At 43.9% G+C, this 20,445-nt stretch overlaps 2 protein-coding genes across 2 annotated transcripts; both read right to left on the reverse strand.

Annotated features, from left to right (window-relative positions):
- Positions 1 to 455: 455 nt before the first annotated feature.
- On the reverse strand, positions 456 to 5,167 carry LOC149975119 (uncharacterized). The gene is made up of 3 exons (XM_090210481.1): positions 4,805 to 5,167; positions 4,297 to 4,421; positions 456 to 4,089 (listed from the first exon to the last, which is right to left on the reverse strand). Exons 1-3 carry the CDS (start codon positions 5,061 to 5,063, stop codon positions 2,971 to 2,973), a joined length of 1,503 nt encoding a protein of 500 aa, XP_090066607.1. The 5' UTR covers positions 5,064 to 5,167; the 3' UTR covers positions 456 to 2,970.
- Positions 5,168 to 9,115: 3,948 nt separating this feature from the next.
- Positions 9,116 to 18,239, reverse strand: LOC110497403 (uncharacterized). The gene is made up of 3 exons (XM_021573501.3): positions 17,733 to 18,239; positions 11,053 to 11,177; positions 9,116 to 10,824 (listed from the first exon to the last, which is right to left on the reverse strand). Exons 1-3 carry the CDS (start codon positions 18,013 to 18,015, stop codon positions 9,514 to 9,516), a joined length of 1,719 nt encoding a protein of 572 aa, XP_021429176.3. The 5' UTR covers positions 18,016 to 18,239; the 3' UTR covers positions 9,116 to 9,513.
- Positions 18,240 to 20,445: the final 2,206 nt, after the last annotated feature.

The raw sequence follows: 20,445 nt of genomic DNA on the forward strand, positions 1-20,445 counted from the left end.
CTGTAGGTTCAGGAGGAGGTGTTCCCAAGACCCTCCTCACACCCCTCATTGACCAGCAGCACCTCTGGACCCTCCTCCTGGAAGAGACAGGTGATAAAGATTACACAGACATACACTCCTTCAGGTATGTACACACAGATAAAACACACTTTCAACATGGAGTGTTTACCCATCTCCACTACGTTTGAGTCCTATACTGTAGTCACATAATGACTTCATTGTTGTTAAACCCATCATGGTGGACATAAATATGTTGTGGGTAAATATGAGTCAGCTATGATGTCAAAATCAGACAAACCTTAAATCATTTTAATGTTTACAGTAGGTGTTTGTTAGTGTGTGTGGTTATGTGTAGGTATATTTAGTAAGTGTATATTGGTTATAAAGCTCTGTTGTGTGTATGCAGAATAGGGTGAGATCAGATGTGATGTATAAAGAGAGTCTCAATGAAAGTATTAGAATGAAAAGTCCCATTTTGTCTTTATTAAACATAAGTGTTAAATGCACAATATGAAAACTACAAATACATGTCTGCCAGGCACGCAGAGAGACATCTTAGCTTAATGTCGGCGCAGCACATCAAGCGCAACAAGAAGGAGCTGAGGAAGGCCTGCCCGCTCCAAGACCTCTCCATCACGGTTGACAACACCACAGTGTCCTCCTAGAGTGCAAAGAACCTTTGTGTGATCATGGACAACACTCTGTCATTCTCTGCAAGGCCGTGACTCGCTCCTCGCAGTTTCATGCTCTACAACATCTGTAGAGTACGACCCTTCCTCACACGGTGCAGGTCCTAATCCAGGCTCGTCATCTCCCGTCTAGACTACTGCAACTCTTTTGGCTGGGCTCCCTGCTTGTGCCATCAAACCCCTGCTATTTATCCAGAACACTGTAGCCTGCCTGTGTTCAACCTTCCCAAGTTCTCCCATGTCACCCTGCTCCTCCAGTGGCATCCTGTAAAAACTTGCATCCACTAAGACTATGGTGCTTGCCTACGGAGCAGCAAGGGGAACTGCTCAAACCTTACATCCCAACCTGACCACTCTGTTCTGCCACATCTTATCTCTTGGCCGTCCCACACCTACGAGGGATCAGCTCCCGCTCAGCCCAATCAAAGCTAATTTCTGTCCTGGCACCCCAATGATGGAACCAGCTTCCCCCTGAAGCTAGAACAGCAGAGTCCCTGCCCATCTTCTGAAAATTTCTGAAACCCTACCTCTTCAAAGAGTATCATAAATGAATCCCATCTTAAATTAAGTGTTTAACATATCAACATTTATTTTATATTTGACATTCTTCAAAGTAGCCACCCTTTGCCTTGATGACAGCTTTGCACACTTTTGGCCTTCTCTCAACCAGCTTCACGAGGTAGTCACCTTGAATGCATTTCAATTAACAGTTGTGCCTTCTTAAAAGTTAATTTGTGGAATTTCTTTCTTTGATGCGTTTAAGCCAATCAGTTGTGTTGTGACAAGGTAGGGGAGGGTATATTTGGTTTAAAAAATGTTTTTAAAGTATATTATGGCAAGAACAGCTCAAATAAGCAAAGAGAAATGACAGTCCATCATTACTTGAAAGACGAAGATTAGTTGATCTGGAAAATGTCAATAACTTTTTCTTCAAGTGCTGGAAAATATTAAGAAAGTTTATTTCAAGTGCAGTCGCAAAAACCATCAAGCACTATGATGAAACTGGCTCTCATGAGGACCAAGAGTTACCTCTGCTGCATAGAAGAAGTTCATTAGAGTTAACTGCACTTCAGATTGCAGCCTAAATAAATGCTTCAGAGTTCAAGTAACAGATACATCTCAACAACTGTTCAGAGGAGACTGCATGAATCAGGCCTTCATGGTCTAATTGCTGCAAAGAAACCACTACTAATAGGACACCAATAAGAAGAAGAAACATGAGTAATGGACATTAAACCGGTGTAAATCTGTCCTTTGGTCTGAGCCCAAATTTTAGATTTTTGGTTCCAACTGCCGCGTCTTTGTGAGACGCAGAGTAGGTGAACGGATGATCTCCGCATGTGTGGTTCCCACCGTGAAAAATGGAAGAGGTGGTGTGATGGTGCTTTGCTGGTGACACTGTCGATGATTTTTTTTAGAATTCAAGGCACACTTAACCAGCATGGCTACCACAGCATTGTGCAGCGATATGCCATCCCATCTGGTTTGGGCTTAGTGGGACTATCATTTATTTTTCAACGGGACAATGACCCAAAACACACCTCCAGGCCGTGTAAGGGCTATTTGACCAAGAATGAGAGTGATGAGTGCTGTGTCAGATGACCTGTCCTCCACAATCCCCCAACCTCAACCCAATTGAGATGGTTTGGGATGAGTTGGACCACAGAGTGAAGGAATAGCAGCCAACAAGTGCTCAGCATATGTGGGAACTCCTTCCCACATATGCATTCCTCATGGAGCTGGTTGAGAGAATGCCAAGAGTGTGCAAAGCTGTCAAGGCAAAAGGTGGCTACTTTGAAGAATCTCATATGGTTCGATTTGTTTAACACTTTTTTGGTTACTTCATGATTCCATGTGTTATTTCATAGTTTTGATGTCTTCACTATTGTTCGAATACTGTAGAGAATAGTAAAAAATAAAAATAAAAATCTTGAATGATTTGGTGTGTCCAAACTTTTGACTGGTACTGTATATGTTTATATATGCCGTATATATCAGACAATGGCTGAATGCAATATTGTACCCAGGAATATTCATCACTGAAATGTGTTACTTTTGTTATTACAAAAGGTATCTGTGGACCTTTCCGCTGAATGAAATTAAAATGAATCTTTGACTTTAATGTAGGGTTTCAGGTATAGAGTGGAATGGTTTTTCAGCTGGTGTATACTGAGGTAGCTCCTCTATGAACCTCTTCCCGCAGTGCGTACACACAAACAGCCTTTCTCCCGTGTGGACCTTCAGGTCCTTCTTCAGCTGGTTCTGGAGGGAAAACGCATTTTCACACTGGGGGGCAGCTGAAGGATTTCTCTCCTGCGTGGATCCTCTGGTGCCTCTTCAGGCTGGATGAATGAGAGAAGTGCATATGACACTGGGTACAGCTGAAAGGTTTCACCCCTGTGTGGACCCTCTGGTGGATCTTTAGGTTGCCAGCCTGGGCAAAGCTCATGTGACACTGGGTACAGCTGAAGGGTTTCACCCCTGTGTGGACCCTCTGGTGGATTTCCACCTTCTGGAGGCAGCTGAAGCCTTTGTTACAGAACATGCAGAGGAACCGTTTCTCTTTACTATTGCCTGATGTTGCTCCCCCTCCCTGAGCCATGGCCCTTTGGTCCTTTGAGTTCAATACCTGATCGAAAAGGACGCGTCTGTGGGAATCCGAAGACCCCATTGATGTGGACATTGTATCGCGATCCCTGAACGCGTGTAAAGGGGAGTGGGTGGCGACATTTGGATTCATCTCTACGCTTTCCTTATAATCTATGAAATCTCTGCCTTGTGAGTGTCCTTCTCCTAATTGAGTCTGGTCTGCATTCCATGTCAGAGGAACATCTCCATCCACTTCATCTACGACTATAACCTCCCTTTTCTTATCTAGGCACCCTTCAGAGTATACACTACTACTATACTGGTTCCAGTCCCCACTAGACAGATCAGTCTGTGTCTCTAAAGACAAGAGCATATTGCCAGGGTCCATCTCTGTAGAGTAAGAACAAGACGGATCATCACCACCAGTGTCTAACGTGTCACCATCACCACGGGAATGAACCTGGCTCTGGTGAAATACCGGAAAGTACTCTAGGCCGGGAGCAGGAGGACAGCCCAGTGGCCCCAGCCTTTCTGAGTCTGATCCGTGGTCAGATCCTGTATGTAAGAGCCTGTGTGTTACAGTTAAAGTCTCCTTGTCTGTCTCTGACTTGAGGACGGCGTTCGGCATTCCACTGACCTCCGTGATGCTGGGTTGGGTCCTAGAAGGTGCTGGGGCGGTGGTGGAGTCCTCCGTAGCTATAGGGGACTCTCCAACCGCTCCAGTCTGAATGTTTCTGATGAGCCGTGGGTCCTCCTCTCCTTCAGCCTTCTCCAGCTTGACTCTAGGACCTGCAGCCTCTGCATCTGCAGACTGACAAGAAGAGAGGAGGTTATTACCGGCACATGAGTTTAATTGGATAACAATGTTGCAGGGAAGTCTCACAAGCCTCCCTATGGCAGATAAATTAGGATGTACATGTAAGCAAGTGAATAGCTGATGGAAACATTTCTGAAATAAACAGGCCATACTTGATTTACAAATAACTGGAATATTTTTATGCAACACTTTTACACTAACCTCTATCACGATAACATCCTTGGTTAAGGTTCCACTCTCCTCATCAACAGTGATTGATTGGTCATCTCTCCATCTATTGCGTCCCGCTGGCTTAACAAAGCTTCTGTGCCCTCCAGTGAGATGTCCTTCACCCGAGAGAGTGTGATTGGGGGAAGAGAGGTGTTTAGGTTAACTACTGTCAATGCTCAACACTATATTTGTACACTATTGACATTGTCTAGAATTGGCAAGGATGTAAGGTAACACTTTTTATAACTTCTTGATATACTATTTATAGATCGATTTATGTTCCATGCATCATATTGTTTTCAATTAGTAAATAACAGGGAATGAAGTAAATCAAGAAAGTCGTAAGAATATGAGTGTCTTTGTGCAAGATATTTAATTAATCAGGGGAATTATCCAAAAACTGACCAAGACACAATATTGGTTAACTCATCTTAAGTCACAAATGCGCAGAGGGGAAGGGGGCGAGAGGCCCCGCAGCTAGGCCCTCTGAAAAATGTACCTCTTGCCATTCCTCTGCTTCGGTCGAGGATCTTGACACTACTGGGACGACTGCCGAGGACGCGCTCCCGTGCCACCTTCAGTTCTAGTAGCTGTAGTTTCCTCCGCAATGCCGTGTTTTCTTTCTGGCTTTGAGACATTTCCAAACGAAACACTGCATAGTCGTCGTCTACGAGTTTACAGATCTCTGCCACGGCTGCATTCGCTAGCACCTCCATGATGGAAGTTATTTGAGTGTGAAAAACCATACAGTTAGCCATTGTTAGCAGCTAGATAGCTTTACCAAGATACCATCTATCAACCAAGTCCTGTCTCCAACACGAACTAAACACTACCTGGGAAAAGTATGTGATGCCGTGCCGCTAAATTAGTCATATTTGGAGTTACATGGTTTCAATAAACGTCGAAATAATAACCAAAAAACCGCTAACGTGGAAATTGTTCATGGTCAATGTTCACTTCCGTTTAAACTAAAGAGAAGTGATCTTATTGGTTGGCGTCATAGCTCAAATGGTGTGGTTAAATGAGAAAGTTACGCGCCCTGTTCTTTGACTTACAGTGCTGCATATAGACCGTGACGCCGTCATGAAAAATGCGCGTTTCCATGGGGCAAAAGTCATCCTGTTGTTGTGTTTCAGGATGGCCAGATTGCTAGCAAGAATGACAAGAAACTGCTAATTGTGGAATCATAAGTGGCTCGTTTCAGCTTGTTCTTAATACCATGCCTTGTTTTGAGGTGTTTTGATTGATTTCATGTCGATACTAATATGGCTAAAATCTGTGGCTAAATATGGCTAAAATCTGTTTTGCTCCATTATTGTACATGTCGGTTTTGGTGCTAAACAACCAACCCATCTATTATATTACACATCAAATCTCCTAAGATCACTAGCTTTCAAGATGAGAGCCGACTTGTTTAAAAAAGAACAGTGTGTTAGCAATAATATAGTAGAAAATAATATTACTTTATTCCATCTACACCTCAGTAAGGTAAATATTAAACTGTCCTTGTTCTAGCCTAGGTTTACTGTCTCTCTAAAAACAGGTATTTATACAAGCCTGTTTCAAATTACAATTTAACAAAGGGTTAATGAGGGGTATGTGGTTAAATATCCTCTTACCCCAAGACACTTCACATGATAACTATAATATGTCAGATAAAGAATGGTTACCAGATATCCCCTGTGTACATCTCAAGACACACTGCAACAATTTCTCCCTGTTGTGGATACGCCTATGTCTGATAAGGGTACTCAGGAAGGAAAAGTTATTGTGTACATAGTTTGTACTTGAAGGGCCTCTCCTTGGTGTGAATGGTCTGGTGTTTCTTCATATAGTTCTCATCAGTGAAGCACTTCCCACACGTGGCAGGCTTATCGGTGTCCGTCCCAATACTCGCCCTCCCATGTTGTGACCAAATTACACCAGAGGAGGTAGAAGCACGAGCCACCACCCTCAAGTAGTTAGTCTTTGAGCTCCCTCCTTGACCTCTAACCATTGTTTGGGTGTTGTTGGGATTGTGTGCTGTGTTATAGGCTAGGTACCGCTTGTGGTGAACGCCCGTCCTTAGCTTGTCTGTATTGGTTGGGTAACTCTGAGGTAGCTGAGGAAGGCTTGAACCAGGCCCAGTCTTTGTATGAACCCATTCACCAGGCATGAGATGAGATCCTGAAAGAGAAGACAGACTTCCTGTTAAGTCTCCCACCACTCTCTGTGAATCCTGAAGCCCAGAGTGACCTGCTCTGTTCATTATGGATACTGTGGTGTTAATATCGTAGTATCAGGAGGGTCTATCTCTATCAGCTTCCTCCCTCCACTGACCGTGAAGAGAAGGGTCTGGGCTGCAGACTAGATTCCTGATTTATGCCTCTGGGTATATCTATTGGAATTTAATCCCTTTTTGACTGCACCCTTTTTGATTGAAATGAAACCTTTCATACATATTTGCCCAATGTAGAAGTGCTCAGACAGTGACTTTTTGGACCTGAATGACAAAACATTCAAGAGGTTTGGAACCAGTTCAGAGAACAGAACCGAAAACCGGAAAAGAACGAAACAGAACCGGGAACAAAAGTGATCTCTAGTGTTCCGGAACAGAACAGTGATCTAGGGTTCTGATTCGTCTGAGCTCAGTCCCTGCAATGATACAAAAATGACCATGTCAGTCAGCACAGAGTCAATTTTGTATTAAACTTTTACAGACACCATCACACCAACCATCCCCATGTCATCTACTCTGCCTCATCATATTCATTCTTTCCTCAGTTCACCTCATCCAGTTCCCTACTACATCCAAAACCAACAGAATTAAGTACAAACAAACTACCTAGTACTACATTACATTACTATACTCTATACATGGGCCATGTGCATTTTTGCTGGTGTATCCTGAGGTTGATCTTCTCTGAGAACCTCTTCCAACAGTGGGTACAGGCAACGGCCTCTCCCGTGTGGATCTTCATGTGTTTCTTTGGAACCTCTTCTCACACCGGGGTCAGCTGTAGGGTTTCTGTCCTGTGTGGAACCTCTGGTGCCTCTTCAGACTGGACGAGTGGGTGAAACAGTCCGGGCACAAGTGGCAACCGAATGGTTTTTCCATCGTGTGCATCCTCTGGTGGATCTACACCTGTTTGGGGAAATGGAAGACTTTCCCACAGAATGAACACAGGAATAATTTCTCTTTGGCGCTGCCACCTTTACTGATTCTTTCTCAACTACTGTCATTTGCCAATGTGCTTGTGTAGCCATTCGGCGTTGAGGCACTGGCATTGTCAGGTCTGGTTTAACATAAGGAGAGTGTGAAGAGGACGAAGGCCAGGAAGTGTCTGTGTTGTTGCAGGGTCCATGTTCCAGTTGATAGAACCTATAGAAGGCAGGCTGGCCATGGTCTCTACCAGTCTGTTGTCATGGAGACTAAGTTTGGAAGTTTTGTGTTTGACTGTCTGTTTCTGGTTGTGGTTAACAGTGTTGTTCCCCAGCCCAGAGTTGAGGACGCTGTCCCATCCACTGACCTCCACTATGTCGCCACTAACCTCCAGTTCTGGTCCGCTCGGTGATGCCGTTCCCTGGGCACTTGGCTGCACCCGTCTGGGTCTGGAAATCCAAGATGGCCACCCAGATGGCAAGAATCGTGCAAGCAAACAGGCGGCCACAAATAAAGTAATAACAGCGCAGTACAACAGTGGTGTGCAGAACGACATCTTACAACTCATCGATCCTTGTCACAGAGTGGCTATTGCAGCACCGGGTTCCACTCCTATCAGCTAGAAATGAGGCTCCAGTGGGCACGCGATCACCAAGACTGGAGGAGGGAAAAACATTGCCTGGTCTGACTAATCCCGGTTCCTGTTAAATCATGCTGATAGCAGAGTCAGGATTTTGCACAAGCAATATGAGTCCATGGACCCATCCTTCCTGGTGTCAACGGTATAGGCTGGTAGCGGTGGTGTAATGCCGGCCAATCTGCAACAGCTGCGCGATGCCATCGCGTCAGCATGGACCAATATCCATGTGGAACGTTTCCAACTTGTAGAATCTGCGCCCCGAAGAATTCAGGCTATTCTGGAGGCAAAAGGGGGTCTGACCTGGTACTAGATGGGTGTACCTAATGGGTGTACCTAATTAACTGTATGTCTCCCTTACCTTGCTCCTCCCATCTTTTGTCCACTCAGCAGATCAATACTCTCTGGTTAGTCTTCTATTGTTTCCTCTTTCACCAGTGCAGATCAGGCTTCCCATCCTCCATGTCTACTTCATCTGCCCTTGACCCAGGCACTGAACCCTAATTGCTCCTCAATTTGAAGCTACAGCAACAAGATGTCCATTTGTTTTTGTTGTTCTCCAAATTGTATTTTAGAGTTTTAAATTGTGTAGAAATGCAGTAAATAAGCTTAAATGTTATAGAAATTCCATGACCATGGTTCCCCAGACCCTCCTCACATCCCTCCCTCTTCACAAGCAGCACCTCTGGACCCTCCTCCTGGAAGAGACAGGTGATACAGATTACACAGACATACACTCCCTCGGGTACGTACACACGCACAGATACGTTTCAGTCCTATACTGTAGTTACACAATGACTTCATTGTTGTTAAACCCATCATGGTGGACATAAACATTGCTGTGGGTAAAAATAAGTCAGCTGTGATAAGTCAAAAGTCAGACCAACCTGACTAACTATTTTGACGTGTACAGTAGGTTTGTTAGTATTATTTAGTAAGTTATTTGCTTATAAGCACTGTTTTGTGTATGCAGAATAGGGTGAGATCAGATATGATGTATGTTAAAGGGAGTCTCAATGAAAGTCTTAGAATTTAAAAGTCCCATTTTGTGTTTATTAAACATAAACACGTTTGAAATACACCATATGAAAACCACGTCTCAACAAAAAATCTGCATGATTTTAATAAACTGCATACATTCTCATTAAAAGTGTCTTGGGGAAAAAACTAAAGTAGTTGAATGGAAGTAATGAAATAGGCATTTGTGAACATTATATAGTCTACACAGTACAAACACAATATATAACACTTTTTCGGCTTATATATCTACTATGTCTGGATGCAATATTCTACCCAGGAATATTCAACACTGAAATCTGTTACTCTTGTTATTCCAAATGGATCTCTGGATCTTTTCTGCTGATAACAATGAAATTGTATCTTTGTCTTTAATGCGGAGTTTGATCTAAATGTCTAACGAGTGGAAAGGTTACTTTCTATGTTCTAGAGTGGAATGGTTTTTCTGCTGGTGTATCATGAGGTAGCTCCTCTCAGAGAACCTCTTCCCGCAGTCCGTACAGGCAAACGGCCTCTCTCCCGTGTGGACCTTCAGGTGCATCTTCAGGTTGCCAGCCTGGGCGAAGCGCATGTGACATTGGGTACAGCTATAGGGTTTCTCCCCCGTGTGGACCCTCTGGTGCCTCTTCAAGTCACCAGCCTGGGCGAAGCGCATGTGACACTGGGTACAGCTGAATGGTTTCACCCCTGTGTGGACCCTCTGGTGCCTCTTAAGGCTGGACGAGTGGGAGAAGCGCATATGACACTGGGTACAGCTGAAGGGTTTCACCCCTGTGTGGACCCTCTGGTGGATCTCCAACTTCTGGAGGCAGCTGAACCCTTTGTTACAGAACATGCAGAGGAACCGTTTCTCATTACTATTGTCTGATGTTGCTCCCCCTGCCTGAGCCTTGGTCCTTTGGTCCTTCGAGTTCAATACCTGATTGAAAAGGATGTTGCCGTGTGAATCGGAAGGCCCCATTGTCGTGGACACTGGGTCGCGATCCCTGAACGCGTGTAAAGGGGAGTGGGTGGCGACATTTTGATTTGTCCCTAAGCTTCCACTGTAATCTAACAAATCTCTGCCCTGTGAGTGTCTGTCTCCTAGATGACTATCTGCATTCCATGTGGGAGGAGCATCGCCCTCCACTTTCACATTCACCTCATCTACCACTATAACCTCCTCTTTCTTATCTAGGCACCCTTCAGAGTATACGCTACTACTGTACCGGTTCCAGTCCCCTCTAGACAGATCATTATGTGTCTCTAAACCCAAGGGCATGTTGCCAGGGTCCACCTCTGTATTGTAAGAACAAGACGGATCATTGCCCGTCTCTAACGCGTCACCTGCATCTCGATGGGAATGAACTGTCCTTGGGCTCGGGTTACTGTAAAGTAAATACTCTGAGCCAGGAGCAGGAGGACAGCCAAGTGGCCCCAGCCCCAGTCTCTCTGGGTCTGACCTGTGGTCAGATCCTGTGTGTAAAAGCCTTTGTGTTACAATTAAAGTCTCTGTGTCGGTCTCTGACTTGAGGACAGCGTTCAGCGTTCCACTGTCCTCTGTGATGTTGGTTTTGGTCCTGGGCTGGGGTGAGGCGGTGAGGTACTTTGTGGCTAAAGGGGATGCCACTCCAGCCGCTGCTTCAGTCTGGATGTTTCTGTTTTGTTGTGGGTCGTCTTCTTCAGTCCTCTCCTGCTTGACCAGAGACGATCCTCCAGGACCTGCAGCCTCTACATCTACAGACTGACACAAGAAGAGAGGAGGTTATTATTGGTACATGAGTTGAATTGGATAACAACGTCATAGTGAAGTCTAACAAGCTATAAATTAGGATGTACATGTTAGCAAGTTAATTGTTTGTTTTTTTAAAAACCTTTATTTATAAGCAAGTCAGTTAAGAACAAATTCTTATTTACAATGACGGCCTATTTGATGTACTGTAATTTTTTTATGTTACACTATTACACTAACCTCTATCACCATAATGTGCTGGGATGAGGTTCCACTCCCCTCATCAACAGTGATTGGTTGGTCATCTCTCCATGTATTGTCTCTTGCTGGCTTCACAAAGCTCTTGTGGCCTCCAGTGAGATGTCCTTCACCAGAGAGAGCGATTGAGGGAAAAGAGGTGGTTAGGTTAGCTACTGTCAATGCTCAACGCCATATAGTACACCATTGACAGTTTTTATCTGGACATGGTTCGTCAGGACCTCCACCAGCCAAAGCTAAAAGTAGTAACATTAACATTATGCCTTCTAATTGCAGTCGCTGTTCTCATAATATACAGGAGAACGATCGCTTTACGGCGAGGATAGATGTGCTGCAAGCCCAGCTTCAGACGCAATCGTTAGGCAATGGTAATTTCAGTGTAGGATGTAGTATGATCTAAAATAAAGACGCGCGACAACGAGGTTCTAGCTCCAGCCTGTTTATTAACCTAACCCTTGCATGTCCTACATAGGTATGGATGCCCCCAGTAAGTACAGATAGTAGTATAAATCTCCTCGCACAGTCCCCGCTGCCGGACAACTTTCTCATGGCTTCTGAAAGGAAATGCTGTAGGAATGCTCAACCGGTGTCGCTCATTCAGCCGACAGAAACTTTCAACCGGTTCTCCCCATTAATTAAGCAGCGAGTCGGAGTCAGAGGCCGAGCCTTCTCTGGTCTCTACTCCTCCCGTTACGGGATCTGAGACGCCGAAGGCTCCCACCATTAGCTCTGACAAATTGAAAACCCTAGTCATTGGCGACTCCATTACCCGCAGTATTAGACTTAAAAGGAATCATCCAGCGATCATACACTGTTTACGAGGGGGCAGGGCTACCTACGTTAAGGCTAATCTGAAGATGGTGCTGGCTAAAGATAAAACTGGCGAGAGTATAGGGATATTGTTATCTACTTCGGAACCAACGATGTTAGGATGAAACAGTCAGAGCTTCAGCGTGTAAATCAGCTAGAATGATGTGTCGGTGTCGAGTAATTGTCTCTGGCCCCTTCCCAGTTAGGGGGAGTGATGAGCTCTACAGCAGTCTCACAACTCAATCGCTGGTTGAAAACTGTTTTCTGCCCCTCCCAAAAGATAGAATTTGTAGATAATTAGACCTCTTTCTGGGACTCACCAACAAACAGGACCACGCCTGGCCTGTTGAGGAGTGACGGACTCCATCCTAGCTGGAGGGGTGCTCTCATCTTATCTACAAACATAGACAGGGCTCTAACTCTCCTAGCTCCACAATGAGATAGAGTATAGGCCAGGTAGCAGGCTGTTAGCCAGCCTGCCAGCTTAGTGGAGTCTGCCACTAGCACAGTCAGTGTAGTCAGTTCAGCTATCCCCATTGAGACCGTGTCTGTGACTCGACCTAGGTTAAACATGGTGGTGTTCGCTTTAGCAATCTCACTGGAATAAAGACCACCTCCATTCCTGCCATTATTGAAAGAGATTGTGATACCTCACATCTCAAAATACGGCTACATAATGTTAGATCCCTCACTTCCAAGGCAGTTATAGTCAATGAATGAATTAATCACTGATCATAATCTTGATGTGACTGGCCTGACTGAAACATGGTTTAAGCCTGATAAATTGACTGTGTTAAATGCGGCCTTACCTCCTGGTTACACTAGTGACCATATCCCCCGCGCATCCCGCAAAGGCGGAGGTGTTGCTAACATTTATAATAGCAAATTTAAATTCACAAAAAAATAAACTACGTTTTTGTCTTTTGAGCTTCTAGTCATGAAATCTATGCAGCCTACTCAATCACTTTTTTATAGCTACTGTTTTACAGGCCTCCTGGGCCATATACAGCGTTCCTCACTGAGTTCCCTGAATTTCTATCGGACCTTGTAATAATAGCAGATAATATTCACATTTTTGGTGACTTTAATATTCACATGTAAAAGTCCACAGACCCACTCCAAAAGGCTTTCGGAGCCATCATCGACTCTTGGTTTTGTCCAACATGTCTCCGGACCTATTCACTGCCACAGTCATACTCTGGACCTAGTGTAACAAATGTTTATTTATTTAACCTTTATTTAACCAGGTAGGCAAGTTGAGAACAAGTTCTCATTTACAATTGCGACCTGGCCAAGATAAAGCAAAGCAGTTCGACACATACAACGACACAGAGTTACACATGGAGTAAAACAAACATACAGTCAATTATACAGTATAAACAAGTCTATATACGATGTGAGCAAATGAGGTGAGATAAGGGAGGTAAAGGCAAAAAAAGGCCATGGTGGCAAAGTAAATACAATATAGCAAGTAAAACACTGGAATGGTAGATTTGCAGTGGAAGAATGTGCAAAGTAGAAATAAAAATAATGGGGTGCAAAGGAGCAAAATAAATAAATAAAACAAATACAGTAGGGAAAGAGGTAGTTGTGTGGATCTTAAATGTTTTTCCTCATAATCCTGGACTATCGGACCACCATTTTATTACGTTTGCAATCGCAACAAATAATCTGCTCAGACCCCAACCAAGGATCATCAAAAGTTGTGCTATAAATTCTCGGACAACCCAAAGCTTCCAAGATGCCTCTCCAGACTCCCTCCGCCTACCCAAGGACGTCAGAGGACAAAAATCAGTTAACCACCCAACTGAGGAACTAATTTTAACCTTGTGCAATACCCTAGATGCAGTCGCACCCCTAAAAACCAAAAACATTTGTCTTAAGAAACTAGCTCCCTGGTATACAGAAAATACCTGAGCTCTGAAGCAAGCCTCCAGAAAATTGGAAAGGAAATGGCGCTACACCAAACTGGAAGTCTTCCGACTAGATTGGAAAGACAGTACCGTGCAGTATCGAAGAGCCCTCACTGCTGCTTGATCATCCTATTTTCCAACTTAATTGAGGAAAATAAGAACAATCCAAAAAAACATTTGATACTGTCGCAAAGCCAACTAAAAAGCAGCATTCCCTAAGAGAGGATGGCTTTCACTTCAGCAGTGATACATTTTATGAACTTCTTTGAGGAAAAGATCATGATCATTAGAAAGCAAATTACCGACTCCTCTTTACATCTGCGTATTCCTCCAAAGCTCAGTTGTCCTGTCTGCACAACTCTTTCAGGACCAAGGATCAAGGGAGTCACTAAAGTTTTTTAGTACTATATCTCTTGACACATTGATGAAAATAATCATGGCTTCTAAACCTTCAAGCTGAATACTGGACCCTATTCCAACTAAACCACTGAAAGAGCTGCTTCCTGTGCTTGGCCCTCCTATGTTGAACATAATAAAGGGCTCTCTATCCACCGGATGTGTACCCAGAAAATATTTTAAAAACTATCGGCCTATATCGAATCTCCCATTCCTCTCAACAATTTTAGAAAAAGCTGTTGCGCAGAAACTCACTGCCTTCCTGAAGACAATGTATACGAAACGCTTCAGTCTGGTTTTAGACCATATCATAGCAGTGAGACTGCACTTGTGAAGGTGGTAAATCTTTTAATGGCGTCAGACTGAGGCTCTGCATCTGTCCTCGTGCTCCTAGACCTTAGTGCTGCTTTTGATACCATCGATCACCACATTCTTTTGGAGAGATTGGAAACCCAAATTGGTCTACACGGACAAGTTCTGGCCTGGTTTAGATCTTATTTGTCGGAAAGATATCAGTTTGTCTCTGTGGATGGTTTGTCCTCTGACAAATCAACTGTAAATTGCAGTGTTCCTCAAGGCTCCGTTTTAGGACCACTATTGTTTTCACTATATATTTTACCTCTTGGTGATGTCATTAGGAAACATAATGTTAACTTTCACTGCTATGCAGATGACACACAGCTGTACATTTCAATGAAACATGGTGAAGCCCCAAAATTGTCCTCCCTGGAAGCCTGTGTTTCAGACATAGGGAAGAGGATAGAGGGCAAATGTTCTACTTTTAAACTCGGACAAAACAGAGATGCTTGTTCTAGGTCCCAAGAAACAAAGAGATCTTCTGTTGAATCTGACAATTAATCTTGATGGTTGTACATTCGTCTCAAATAAAACTGTGAAGGACCTCGGCATTACTCTGGACCCTGATCTCTCTTTTGACGAACATATCAAGACTGTTTCAAGGAAAGCTTTTTTCCATCTACGTAACATTAGAAAATCAGAAACTTTCTGTCCAAAAATAATGCAGAAAAATTCATCCATGTTTTTGTCACTTCTAGGTTAGACTACTGCAATGCTCTATTTTCCGGCTACCCGGATAAAGCACTAAATCAACTTTAGTTAGTGCTAAACATGACTGCTAGAATCTTGACTATTGATCATATTACTCCAGTGCTAGCCTCTCTACACTGGCTTCCTGTTAAGGCAAGGGCTGATTTCAAGGTTTTACTGCTAACCTACAAAGCATTACATGGGCTTGCTCCTACCTATCTTTCCGGTTTGGTCCTGCCGTACATACCTACGGTCACAAGACACAGGCTTCCTTACTGTCCCTAGAAAAGCATGGGAGCAAACAGCTGGAGGCAGGGATTTCTCCTATAGAGCTCAATTTTTATGGAATGGTCTGCCTATCCATGTGAGAGACGCAGATTCGGTCTCAACCTTTAAGTCTTTGTTGAAGACTCATCTCTTCAGTAGGTCCTATGATTGACTGTAGTCTGGCCCAGGAGTATGAAGGTGAACAGAAAGGCACTGGAGCAACGAACCGCCCTTGCTGTCTCTGCCTGGCCAGTTCCCCTCTCTCCACTGGGATTCTCTGCCTCTAACCCTATTACAGGTGCTCTTCCATGCCGTCCCTAGGAGGGGTGCGTCACTTGAGTGGGTAGAGTCACTGACGTGATCTTCCTGTCCGGGTTGGTGTCCCCCTTGGGATGTGCCGTGGCGGAGATCTTTGTGGGCTATACTCGGCCTTGTCTCAGGATGATAAGTTGGTGGTTTGAATATATCCCCCTAGTGGTGTGGGCGCTGTGCTTTGGTAAAGTGGGTGGGGTTATATCCTGCCTGTTTGGCCCTGTCCGGGGGTATCGTCAGATGGGGCCACAGTGTCTCCCGACCCCTCCGGTCTCAGCCTCCAGTATTTATGCTGCAGTAGTTTGTGTCGGGGGGCTAGGGTCAGTCTGTTATATCTGGAGTATTTCTCCTGTCTTATCCGGTGTCCTGTATGAATTTAAGTATTCTCTATCGGAGGAGGACCTGAGCCCTAGGACCATGCCTCAGGACTACCTGGCCTGATGACTCCTTGCTGTCCCCAGTCCACCTGGCCGTGCTGCTGCTCGAGTTTCAACTGTTCTGCCTGCGGCTATGGAACCCTGACCTGTTCACCGGATGTGCTACTTGTCCCAGACCTGCTGTTTTCAACTCTCTAGAGACAGGAGGAGCGGTAGAGATACTCTGAATGATTGGCTTTGAAAAGCCAACCGACATTTACTCCTGAGGTGCTGACCTGTTGCACCCTCAACAACCACTGTGATTGTTATTATTTGACCCTGCGGGTCATCTATGAACATTTGAACATCTTGGCCATGTTCTGTTATAATCTCCACCCGGCACAACCACCCGGCACAACCCCTCATAGCCTGGTTCCTCTAGGTTTCTTCCAAGGTTCTGGCCTTTCTAGGGAGTTTTTCCTTGCCACCGTGCTTCTACACCTGCATTGCTTGCTGTTTGGGGTTTTAGGCTGGGTTTCTGTATAGCACTTTGTAACATCAGCTGATGTAAGAAGGGCTTTATAAATACATTTGATTTGAATCACCCATTTCGTATGATATGTTACGAATTTGCAGAACATATGCTATGAATGCTAGCTGGCTAACATTAGCTAGGCTAGGGGTTAAGGTTAGGGGAAGGGTTAGATAACATGCTATGTAGTTGCAAAGTACCTAAAAAAAAGTAAGTAGTTAAAGTTGCCAATTAGCTAAAAATGCTAAAGTTGTCCGTAATGAGATTCAAACTCGCAACCTTCGGGTTGCTAGATGTTCGAGTTATCCGACTAAATTTTTTGCCTTAAGTAACCATCTGCCTTATGTAACCATACATAACCTACCATACTAATTTGGTCTCCCGGATTTACATTTTACTATGTTACATCTAGTCTATAAGACCAGGCTGACCCCTGGGCTACAGTGCAGGTCGAATGTGACAAGTTAACTATAACCAGCCTGAGTAGGCCTATTCTATTTAGAGAAATTAATCATTATCAAGTTGGTTAATGTAATGTCTGCTGAATTTGTAAAAATCCACCCGCACTCAGTCCTGCCCCACCTACTCAGCCAGTCAGGAGTAGCTACTGCGTTGCGGTCGTTGCATACTGCATACTTTTTTACTAATGGTACTTGCTAAATAGTATGCGACGATGAGTACACAGTAAGCAGTTTAAGTATGGGTATTCGGACACAACACTGTCTAGATTTGGCACGGATGTAAGGTAACACGTCGCAAAACATCTTGACATACTATTTATAGATTATGTTCCATGCATCTTATTTTCATTGAGTAAATAAATGCAGTAAATAAATTAAATATGGTTAGAATATGATATTGTGTCTTTGTGCAAGATTGCTAAGTAATCAGGGGAATTATTGCATACTATTCCAAAACTGTCAAAGACCCAATTCTGGTTAACTATGTGGTTAATAACGCATCTAAAGTCACACATGCGCAGAGGGGAACGGGGCAACAGGCCCAGAAGCCTCGTCCTGCAAAATGTACCTCTTGCCATCCCTCTGTATTGGTCGAGGATCTTGACACTACTGGGACGACTGGCGAGGACGCGCTCTCGCATTGTTCTCTCTGCGCGCTCCCGTGATACCTTCAGTTCCAGTAGCTGTAGTTTCCTCCGCAATCCCCGGTTTTCTTTCTGGCTTTGAGTTATTTCCAAACGAAACACTGCATAGTCGTCGTCTACGAGTTTACAGATCTCTGCCACGGCAGCATTCGCTAGCACCTCCATAACGGAGGCTATTTGAGTGTGAAAAACCACACAGTTAGCCATTGTTAGTAGCTAGTTAGCGTTACCTAGATAATATATATCAATATTTTGAGTTCTAGGGTTAATACATGTCTAAATAAAAACAAAAACGCTTAACGTGGAAATTGATCTTGGTCGTTCTTGATTCCGTTGACTTCTTCTTTGGTAGATTGGCGGTCTTAAACGTCTAAGGTGCATGCCGCCACCTACTGTGCTGGAGTGCGTGATCAATCACGATTCTCAAAGCTCTACTTTGATAGAAAAGAAAAAAACATAAAACTAAATCCTCATACTACTAAGAAAATAAAAAATAGCCATATTAACTTCCAACAGACCTCCCATCCCCCAAATCCCTTCCAACCCCCCCCAACCTTAATGACCCTACACTTGAATATCACCCTCTCCTCAACATACCTGTAACAATACAACACATGCTCCACTGTTACATCAACCATGCACTCCAGACGCAAAGCATTATGCTTACCGAACACCAACTATAACTTCCTAATCTGACCTTTGAATCTTGGTCCACCAACCTTTCTTTAGAGGGCATATAAATCCTGGCCCTTGGGCTCAGAGTCCCACCTCTTCTGCCACACATCTATCAAATAGGCTCTGATCTTACATTTGGCCTCACCTCTACCCAGTGGCAGAGTTCATCGGTTTGTCTTCTACATACAGTATTTTGAACATCTAATTCAGGAATGTATACGCCTGTTCCTGTGCGACCACTATCTGGGTTGTTTACTTCTTCTTCATGTGATTTTCCGGCAGACTGGACGCTTTGATGCGTATAGCTGCTGTTCACAAGTCGGAGTGTGAATTTTACATTTTGGTCCCAAAAAAAAGAGAAAAGGGGAAACATTTAAATTGCAGCACTATCTAACCCTGCACCTATATGCTATCCCCCAAAACCCACCACCCCATCCCACTACTTTGGCCCCAAGAGATCCTACATCAGGCCGCCGGTCTGGGAGGAACTCCCTGTAGGTCTTCTGTACTAGAATTCCTCATACCCAAATATTTCTCTGCTGCTGCAACTACCACATCTATCTTTGATTTATGTGATTTCTGCTCCATCAGTGCAGTGCAGTTGATCACCATGGCTATACACACAAGAAATCCAACCTTTCTAAAATGTATCCTCTCTGGATCTCTTTCATTTGCTCTAAGTTATTGTCTAACTTGTTGGGAAAGTGGTCAAAGTAGCTGATTTGTGTCAAAAGTTGAAAGTCATGTCACAATGGGCCCTTTAGAATGCTGAGGAAATCCCATGAAAGTAGATGGACAAAAAGCTTCATAGTGTAACGAAACAGGCAGGGAGCAGGTCTCGAACCCTCGACCTTCGAGCCCCGGCGCGCTATCGACCGTGCCGCAAAAGCATTCTCGTGCGGCAGAGTCGATTTCCGCACTTACAACCCCAGGGTCGTTACAATATTTTATAAAGTATGAAGTATATCAAACACTTGTCATAAGTATATGACAACTGTAATAATAGAGAACAGAAGACAATGAGGCACTGAAGTTAAGTAAATTAAAAAAATATATATTTCACAACGTATTTGGACAACAGAGGGATGTTCATGAAGTCCTCTCTGGGCTGGAGGAGGATCAGTGGGTAGAGGGACTCTCTGCCTGGAACGGGGAACCCCTTTCTCTCAGAGCACCTCTGACCCCGGCGTGGACACACATTAACTGAGTATAGCATAATGTACATGTGAAAATTCATTATTTGAAATGCAAATGTAGACTTTTTTTTAATGCTAATGAAGACAGAACTAATGCAAGCAGTGAAATGTGATACCAATGTTTTGGTCAAGATTCATACCTGGGAGATGTCTGAAGTGAAAATGCAATACACTGGGTTGTGATAGCTTCAGTATCTCTGCAGCACATCTGAATGGAAGCAAGTTTGTGGTTGTGAAATGAACACTGGATCCAGCAGGGTATTATTTTCTGTGGTCGTAGCTTGTATCAACTGTGCGTACCCTCTCTCGTACAACAACGTCAAGATGGGCTTGTCAATCTGGACAGCAGATCCTTGTGGAAGGAGTGTGTGTACTGGTCTCAATGTTTTTGTGACTTCTTAACTGTAGAAAACAAAAATTGTGGCACATCTAACAGACTGAGTCAAGAGGGCTATTAAATGCAAAGTGAGACCAAATGTTGCTATGCTAACCAGGGAAATGTCACCAACGAAGTTACATGAGTGGGACGTTAGCTCAATGAAAGCAGTCGATGAGGTTACTAAAACATCTTTAACCTTTGATTGTTAGAAACTATTCCTGTTCTGATTTCATATTTGAAAAGCAGAGGAAGATTTCCTACACTAACTTTTTGTCTCACTTCTTGGGAAAGTGGTTAGAATTGCAGTTGTTAGAATTTTTTTTATGAGGTTACCAAAACAGCTCTATCGTTAGATATTTTTGCTCTGATTTCAGATTTGAATAGCAG

Source organism: Oncorhynchus mykiss, chromosome 19 (genome assembly GCF_057628025.1).
Source record: "Oncorhynchus mykiss isolate SJ-2025 chromosome 19, ASM5762802v1, whole genome shotgun sequence".
Classification (NCBI taxonomy): Eukaryota; Metazoa; Chordata; class Actinopteri; order Salmoniformes; family Salmonidae; genus Oncorhynchus; species Oncorhynchus mykiss.

Excerpts from the sequence above, each read along its gene's own strand:
- LOC149975119 (XM_090210481.1), bottom strand. The coding sequence starts at position 5,063 with ATGGCTAACTGTATGGTTTTTCACACTCAAATAACTTCCATCATGGAG. Across the intron at positions 4,422-4,804 it reads AAGCAGAGGAATGGCAAGAG|GACATCTCACTGGAGGGCAC; the intron begins GTACATTTTTCA and ends TCTCGGGTGAAG. Across the intron at positions 4,090-4,296 it reads AGGATGTTATCGTGATAGAG|TCTGCAGATGCAGAGGCTGC; the intron begins GTTAGTGTAAAA and ends TCTTCTTGTCAG.
- LOC110497403 (XM_021573501.3), bottom strand. The coding sequence starts at position 18,015 with ATGGCTAACTGTGTGGTTTTTCACACTCAAATAGCCTCCGTTATGGAG. Across the intron at positions 11,178-17,732 it reads ATACAGAGGGATGGCAAGAG|GACATCTCACTGGAGGCCAC; the intron begins GTACATTTTGCA and ends TCTCTGGTGAAG. Across the intron at positions 10,825-11,052 it reads AGCACATTATGGTGATAGAG|TCTGTAGATGTAGAGGCTGC; the intron begins GTTAGTGTAATA and ends TTCTTGTGTCAG.